The 9,131-nt window shown below is 40.2% G+C and overlaps 1 protein-coding gene across 4 annotated transcripts in view; it reads left to right on the top strand.

Moving 5' to 3' along the window:
• chl1b (cell adhesion molecule L1-like b) overlaps positions 1-3,513 on the top strand; it is a 67,022-nt gene extending 63,509 nt beyond the window's left edge. For all 4 annotated transcript variants that reach the window (XM_029432332.1, XM_029432333.1, XM_029432330.1 and 1 more), the window contains one exon: positions 1,473-3,513. In XM_029432332.1, coding sequence (XP_029288192.1) covers positions 1,473-1,671 — 199 coding nt within the window. In that variant the 3' untranslated portion in view covers positions 1,672-3,513. The remainder of the gene's footprint in view (positions 1-1,472) is intronic.
• Positions 3,514-9,131: the final 5,618 nt, after the last annotated feature.

Genomic DNA, 9,131 nt, shown 5'->3' with positions numbered 1-9,131 from the left:
GAGTAACTGGAAAGTATGTGATAAACAGCGGTAGCATCCCCGAGCTGTTTACACATCAGTGTTGTTGGTAGCATCCCTTTATAGGACACTGTGATCTTTTGTGTTGTTGTTAGTGATAGACATTACATCGTAAAGGGAGCCGCAGCTCCGCTCACATGTTGCCGTTTTGTGTCCGGAAGGATCTGAGCGCGAGCTGCCCGGCACACAGCAGGTGGCTGAAAACAATCAGTGTAATTGAAAGCAGCTCATCTTCAGGGCAGTAATATCTGGGCATGTTTCATTAATCCTGCAGCAGTCCAATTCATAACAGTCTACTGCAGTAGTCCCAGTGTAATACTCCAATCTGTGGGATCTGCACAGCAAAGTGTCTCAGTGTGACAGGATTTACACTTTGTCATGTTGACGCCGATATTCATAAATCTATCACCAAGTTTGTGTGTTAAGTTATTTTAACGACTAGCTAGTTGCAAACTAGTGATTTACTGTAGTCTGGGGACAAAGATAAATATTAAACACGTTTGATTGGCAAATCTTGATCTATCCAAGGTTTGACCTTATGAACCGCTGGTGCACGTGGCTCCAGGGTAACATACAGTTCATGCCAAAGGCTACAATGTCACCAGGAATTCAAAAAGTGTCTTACTTATGAACCTAACAGGGCTGTAACGCAGAGTTTGAAGCTTTATACATAGCGTTTACATTCAAATTCTAAATCCAGTTCAGTAACCCAGTATTTCTGCACAATTGCAGATAAATATTAGGCGACTCTAATGTTATTGGTATTATACTATTTGTAGAACTAGATTCCGGTGGCGGTTTCAGACTCGTTTTATCCAAACATTTCCAATAACAGAGCGTTGTAAAGTCAACATTTATTGAAAAAAGATTCTAAAAATCTAAATTCTAACTAAATATTCTGCTTCAATCCATATTTGTTGCAGTTTAGTCTTTCAAAAACAACATTTTCGCTGTGGTGAAAAACGGTGTGCTCTCCCACTTGCTGCACACAAAGGGAGACTCGCACCTGTATTAACGGTGCGATTCAGCAGCAATCCAACAGCACCATGAAATACATGTATATAACCACAATAACACCAAATCTAGTTTTTCCTGCGATGATGACGTCATAAAATATGGTGAGATATTCAAAGCCTAATTTGAGAATTACGATCGGTACAGCATGTTTAGTAGGCAATTAGGATGCATCACAGGACCAAAGCATGTGCAGCTCCATTAATCAGCACCAGTTTAATGTCCCACTCAATACCTCATTTCTCCTCACTTTGTCAAATGCATTGATGCGCGTATAGAGTGGGTCTCTGTGACTGATATTAGACTGACCGATAACTGACCAATGGACAATGATCACAGAGGCTCGTCGACGGCCTGCACCCCCGTCCTCTCCAATAATCCCTCGAGTGAAGCCATGAGTGAAATGAGGTGAGTCTAAATCCCCTGTGCCTCTCTCGCAGTGACAACGACGAGAAGCCACTGAAGGGCAGCCAACACTCGCTGAGCAGAGAGATCAAAGCCGGGGACAGCGGGGACAGCCTGGTGGACTACGGCGACGAGGACGTTCAGTTCAACGAGGATGGCTCCTTCATCGGTGAGTACGCCGGGCGAAAGAGGGCGTCCGCTGAGATCAAAGCCACCGTACAGACCCCGGCATGAGGAGCACCACCGCCGCCTTCAATCCTCTCCCCGGACAACGTTTTCATGAAACCTGCAAGGAGGAACAAAATGTAAAGAGGAAACAGACATTATCCATACCGAGCACAAAGTTTTGTGTCAAATGTAATGCGTCATTGCCAACTGCACACTGCCACCCTCATTTTATAAAGCTCTGTTTTGTCAAGTTGCAACAGAATGACCATTACTAAATACTGTGTATATATAGTGTATATTGTATGTGCGGAGTGTCTTTTTATAATTATTATTACACAAAAAACGTAGAAGGCTTGGATTTTCTTTTCTTTTTTATCTGCATTACTTCAGCTGCAGCACTGTTTGTACAACTGTTAGGGAAACGTCACTCTCCATTGCACATCATTATATGATATCATCTTGTAGCTGACCACACATGAGTGGGAATATCAAGGTGATATTTTTAAATTGAAGCAAATATTACTGACCTTTTATATTTGAAATTGATGCATTAAATATGATGTGAGATGTGTATAAAGGTTGCTTATTAACTTATTTTATCCAGTGGTTTTATACCTGACAAAATAACGAGGAACTTTACATATCATAAACAGTGATTCTTGAGTCATGAAGCTCCCTGTGATGTTAGAAGAAAATAAAATGTAGCCATTATATCTTGTTTAGCATTTAGATCCATTGAACAGACCGTATTCATGACAAACCTCAGTCTGTGTTTACTGCCCCATACACTGCCAGAACAGATATGGAAGAGATATTCAAAAATGTAATCCATTACACTAGAAATGGTTGTAAAACCCAGTCGTTCACTTTTTTATCAGAATTTGTATTAAAAAGTGCAATTGCAGTTGAATCCAGTTAATAGACGACCAATTTTACAATGCTGCTGTTGCCAATAGCAAATATTTTAAACAAAATGAATCTTAAAAACATGATTTACTTATAAAGTAGCCACATAATCTTTAGAGGAACAGTTTGACATTTTCAGAACATTTATTCCACTCATGTCAAATATGAAACTCCAGCCAGTTAGCGTATGTTAGCATAAAGACTGGAAACGGTTGTCCAAAAGGGAACAAAATCTGTCTGATTGATCTATAATAATACAAATATAGTTCCCAAAAACATCAACCTATTCCTTCAAAGCAGCAGTCAAGTGATTGTTGTACTTCCATAATGTTCCATAATGTTGGGGGACTTGTGCATTTAAAAACATGGTAAAAATAGAAGCAGGCCCTAGTGTGGGTCAAGCTCCAGAAATGCTCGATCCTACACTTCCCATAATCCATGTCTCTTTCATAAGAAAGATGCTGTCGGATAATGCCCGAGCCTTTTCAATTTTCACGCAGTAAAATGCCACGATCAATAAACAGATTTTTATGTGTGAATTGGTGGAGTGCCTCTTTAAGAAGAAAGTGCACAGAACATGTAATGCATTATAGACTTGTTATGTTTTGTTTTGTACTCAGATTACTGTAGTCTCTGCGGAGATACAATGGACACTATTCAGTCTTAACAAGCTTTACTCTGTTACTGTCAATGTACTGCCATCAAAACACAACATCATGTCGTCCAACATTAACATTAGCACCATGATCTGAACATTTGCAATGTTTTGTAAAGAATTCAGCCATTGCATGTTAAGAATGTTAATTGGTGTTTTTCAATGTCATTAAATTGCTTTACTTTCTTACATCCTGGTTATGGACTGACTGCCTGTTTGGTTATCACAAATGGATTATTATTATTACTATTGTTGTTGATACCTGCAGTACTGTTTGTATGCCCCCATACATAAATCTCTGCCTTTACCTCCACTCAGCAGTAAAACATGATGTTTGACAAATTGTTCCTATTTGAAGTATGACTTTAACAAATGTCACGCCAGGGTCAAGTCTCTGTCTGAGCTTCTTGTTTGATTACTTTGACGGCAGGAGAGATTCATGAGAACTCAGAGGAGTGGGCTCAGACAGGCACTGGATCACAGAGCGAGAGCTGTAATCATGTCTGATGGTTGATAGTAGAGAGAGGAGAGTGAGGGTTCTCACCGCGTGGGTCACATCTGCCTCAGGTACTCTGTCATCACTCAGCCAGGTTTGCCTTATCTGCAGAAGTTAGGGACTTCATGCTTTCACATACACGACCTTGAGGTGTTGGTAATGGACTCTCTGGTAGCCATTTCGAAGGTCCTCGGCTCTTTGGCAACACTGCGAACAGCTGGACGTGTCTCTGCACAAGCCGTCAGCGTTGGGGGACGCTACTTACAGAGCTTAATTCTGCAACATAACAATTACTGCTCTCCGGAGAGAAGCTGAATTACATCACAGCTAGAGAAATGCAGTTTAGACAAAGCCTCTTAGAGAAAATGCTTTGGAAAAGACAATATGGTACTAGAAGGGCACTCAGAGACCGCAGACCTCTGCCAAGGCCGTTTCTATAAGTGAAAAATAATGTGGCTATCCGCCACATGGTGTAGATCACAATTTGGCCGGTAGTTTTTCCGTAATCCTGCTGACAAACAAACCCAACCAAAAACATAACCTCCTCTAACAGTAATACAACACAAGCACATTCAAACGTTATTGTGATCATTCCTTCTGTCCATACGGTGGGGGACAAAACCCACAGTCATCACTCTTTGTAAAAATGTATTCTAAAGTTCACCTGAACCTAATAAAAAGTTGTTGTATGTTGTTAGCTTATAGCCCTGCTATATATATATATATATATATATATATAAGCACTGCTTATAGTATATAAGAAGTGGATGTAGACGCTGGGACGTCACACTGTGACGGGTCAAAGCTCTAAGAGGACAACGCCGTGGTAGTGACCTGTCAATCTCTAGGTAACCCCGCCCTAAAGCATACACTGCTTTATCACATACCTGTCAACCCTCCTGTTTTTCCCAGGATTATCCCGTATTTTTAACCTTTCAAAAATAAAAATAGGCCTAATTTAAAAAAGTGTACAGCGGTAAAGTGGCTTCTGGTAAAGCAGGTGGCAGCATTATGTTTAACTTTAGCTGAAAAATACAGAAGAAGAAAACAAGAACAATAACACAGAAGACGAAAACATATGGATGAGAGTCACAGTGAACGGGAGATAGATGGAGACGCAGTTGTACCTGCCAAACAAGTTAAAACTTTATGCAAGTAACTAGACAAATGGGAGGAGACCTTCCCTTATTTATTAAAATAAACTCATGCTTTTTATAAAGTGTGCTATTCAGATGTTAGCATTACACACGGCGGAATAAGCGATGTTCACCAGCAAGACAAATTGTCCAAGCACAAACACGCCAAGAGGCACAAAAACATACACTGTCAATGACTTCATGTGTGACAAGAACTGTTTCAGAGGCAAACCAAGTGACCAGAGCTGAGGGAAAGATGTCGATGCTTTACGCCAAAAATAATGTAGCCTTCAGCTTCTGCGATGATTTCAGTCACAGTGTAGCGGACATGTTTCCCGACTCTGCCATCGTAAGGAAGTCCTCGTCGGGGGAAACAAAAGCCACACACCTCATCAATCATCAAATAAATTGATGATAATAACTAATAAATCAAATACATAAATCTTATAAACATGTCTGTACAAGTAATACATACTTTAAATAAACATGTATTTCCTGAATGTATATACCCGTCCTTTATGTGTTTACATTTACATTATATGGGTGCTGGTGGCTGAGAGCAGTTAAGGTATGGACGGAGTCTGCCAGAAAATGTCCCTTATTTTGAAATCCCAGTGTTGACAGGTATGCTTTATAATCTATTTTACTTTAAATAAAATTGAGATTGAGACCATAAACTCATTACAAGAATGTTTACTGAGGTAATAAATCAAGTGAGAAGTCGAGTCATTTTCTCATAGACTTCTATACAAGCTCCAGAACCTACTACCCAGTCAGGGATATTGCACCATGCGGCTAGATGCATTCAAAAACAGCATGCTAGCGTTTGAGGATACAGTTAAGCACTTATTATATTGCAAATGTATGGACTGCAACTGCTGTGCAGAGAGATGCAATACTAAGTGAATGAAAATGTAGATGGAGAAGATGTCTTTTCAATGGAATCCTTGAAAACGTAAAATGAAAGCCTCTGGGATTCTTCTTCAGGCGGTCAGGGAGGTTTAGGCATCTTTCACACGGCTGTAACGGCAGATACCAATGGGTGATCCCGGCATTGGCATCCTTCATGCGGTGGAGCCACTGGAGCGGGACATGGTCCGACCAGAGGGTTAAAGAGCGTCCCAGGAGGTTCACACCACATTCAGCTCAGTGGATGTCCACACACACACACACAACACACACACACACACACACACACACACACACTCACTATATATTGTAACGGCACAAAGGTAATGTTGAAACCTGAGCTCAGGTCCACTTCAATTTCAGATATCTGGCTTAAAGTGATCCTCCATCTGTAAAATATCCAGCTACTTTACTGCTACATAGAAAGCAGTGAGTGGGGCTACATTGGATTTACAACTCTTAACAAAACATTCAAAGTAAGTTTGATGAATGTTAGTTAATGCTCAGGCAAGGTCCAGTTTTTTCAGTGGCAAAGACGCTAACATTTTTCATTCTTCCAGGGTGTGTCCTGCTGCTTGTTTCTGGACAGACTTTTTCTATATTATTTAGATGCACAACCAGCAACCTTAAAAAATGTAGGTTACCTACATGCAAACATGGAAGAAGCAACTCTAAAATAAATAGTCATTGATGCTCATAACTTCCCCTGCTCCCATTATCATAGTGTGGCATCATCATTGGTTCTGGTCTCTTTGCAGTAGACTGGGACATGGAGGACATACATGTCCGGCTAAGAACAGCCTGAGGACTTTTAAGAGACTGTATTGGTTTTGCCTGAAAAGGCTAAAGTGCTGAACCATTAAACTGTTGTTATTTACCAAACCGGTAAGCAGGACTGTCTCACATTGGCACCTGAACATGGACATGACAGAGGGAGAAGCCTCGCGGAGCCCGCTGGTGCTGGCACTCCAGCTCCTCGGCACAATGCAGGAGGGCACCGCCACCTTACAACGGCAGTAGAGCCAGGTCCTCTCGTGCTGCCTCTCACCGCGAGGACTATGCTCTCCTGCGGGAGCTGCTCCATTGTGGACTATCTCGAGGCAGTGCCGCTGGAAAGAACCACAACAATGGACCACACACACCTGTAGGAGAGTTTCATAGAATTTGATTGTGAGATTTGCCTGAAATATGAAGTCATTAATCAGTGCTTGGCAGTAAACACGGTTTTAACATAAAATAAATCTGAAGAGAATACTTAGTTCAATGGGGGACTCTTGTCTTAAAGCGAATCTGACCTTTTTAGCTTTTTCCAACCAACTTTAGATGCAACCACACCCACTTCTGTATGACAAAAGCCTTAACGGCTGTGTTCCCATGGAAACCGTGATCATGCGGGTCCAACACCACCTCTACTACCCGCTAGGTCAGCAAACTTTAGCATCTAAACTAGGTTGGAAAAAGCAGCAGGTCAGAGTCTGTTCCCCCTCCTTGTCCCTCCGGGGCTCCGTATAATTTAATTTGTATAGTGGGCGTTTCTGAAATTGTATGTAAGGTGGACCTTGGGTATGATGACAAACACACACTCCCATTGTGTTGTGTGAATTGGGGTTGGGGGGGGGGGGGGGTCAAACGATTAATTTGGCGAGGATGTCTTTAACTCCTATGTGACAGACCTGGAGCAGCACTTAGGATAGAGGTGAAAGGAATTGCCTATAATGTGAAAGCCGTAAAGTACAGTATTGAGGTGACCCACTGGGAACATATATATGTAAATATATATATAAATATAAACATAGATTTAAGCAGTCTCTTATACATCATACCCTACATATCAATCCATGATGCCAGTCCATTACAATGGCAATGTCAAAGGCTTAAACAAGGCTATCTTGTTGCTTCTTTACCTAATGGAATTCACAGCAAGTAATAGAAGCAAGCGTCTCTACGGGCAACGCTATTTGTTGAGTGATGAATAGAGGAGAGGGAGGGTCAATGACTTAAAACACAAGGTGGACTTTTAAGAGCTCCAATGACGTCAAAGAGACTTTTTTCTTCTTCTCCAACAGCGTTTTATCGAAATCAGAGTTATAAATAATACAAGACTCAAATGAACGTCAGAATTGCCTTAAAGGTTTTTCACTGGGAGAAAAAAAATCATAAAAGCAAAGGGAAACAGTGGATCCAATTATCATTTCACATTGCAGGAGTGATAAAACATCATGCTGTTGCCTCGCACCACATAACTTCATATTCCTTGATAAAGCAAGACATTACAATCTGTTTCTTCAATAGACAGACACTTACAAAAAGAGAAGCAACTTACTGGCCTATTGCAGTCTACATCAGAAATTATAAGTGCAAATCTAACCAGTGGATGTCTGATTCATACAGTCAGGTAATGAGAAATCCTTCGTTACAGTGGCAGCGAGGGCTCTGCTGTATTTCCAGTGCCAGCGCAGTCCTGAGACTCTTTCAAAGTGCTGAGGCGTCGGGGACATCTGAGGGACTGATCCCAACACTTGCGCTGCAAATGAATTGGTCCCAAAGGTCTCCAGAGCTGTCAGCAACTCACTTTGTATGAGAGCTTCATTCATCAACACATTTTTCCCTGTGAGCAGGAACTTAAAAAAAAATGTAGCAAAACTTTTTTTAAGACCTTTTTTTGGCGTGTCCATGTGGCATTTTGGTACATTTGTGGAACTAAATCATGAAGTAGTGCCTGTCAGGTTGCTATATTCCTCAGGTGAAGTGTAATGCAAATGTTCTCACCTCTGGAGACATTATGTATGTTTTGTGTCAGTTTGAACATTTTACATTTTAAAAGTCTGTTAAGTTTAGGAAGAAAGACGCTGACTAAATATACACATATATACACTTGATATATATTTGAATCTAATGGTTGAATTCGTATTCAATTGTTTCTGTATGTTGCACTTTCGTTTGGCTTATTTGAAGCTAGTGTTCTGCACTTAAAGGATTTCACCAATTTGAAGCTAGTGTACTTGCAGAATTGTCAGCTAAATGAACTGTAATCAAAACAAATGAGCCTGTAATTATATACTACTTATACTGTACATGTCAAATAGCTTTGGATTAGTCCTGGATCTCACCAGAATAGAAATAGGAAAATTGTGTTTTGATTTATTCTGACTGCGGAGACTTTGTACATACTGTTTTCTGGAGATAATTACATTTTTAATTAAAATTGTGTTAGAATAATGGTAAATATATAAATGCAATGTGTTTTAAAACATCACTTTATTCATTGATTGAGTTTACCATTCATGGAAAATGAATAAACTGTATAAAAATTAATTAAGTTTGTTAAGAAAAATTCCTTTAAGACTTTAAAGACTTTTTTTATTGATTATGATTTATGATTGCATTGAGAGTACAAGTACATCATTACAATATGTTTTTGCAT

This window comes from Cottoperca gobio, chromosome 5 (genome assembly GCF_900634415.1).
Source record: "Cottoperca gobio chromosome 5, fCotGob3.1, whole genome shotgun sequence".
Classification (NCBI taxonomy): domain Eukaryota; kingdom Metazoa; phylum Chordata; class Actinopteri; order Perciformes; family Bovichtidae; genus Cottoperca; species Cottoperca gobio.
The sequence above is the reverse complement of the archived record's forward strand: the minus strand, read 5'-3'. Positions and strand labels throughout refer to the sequence as shown.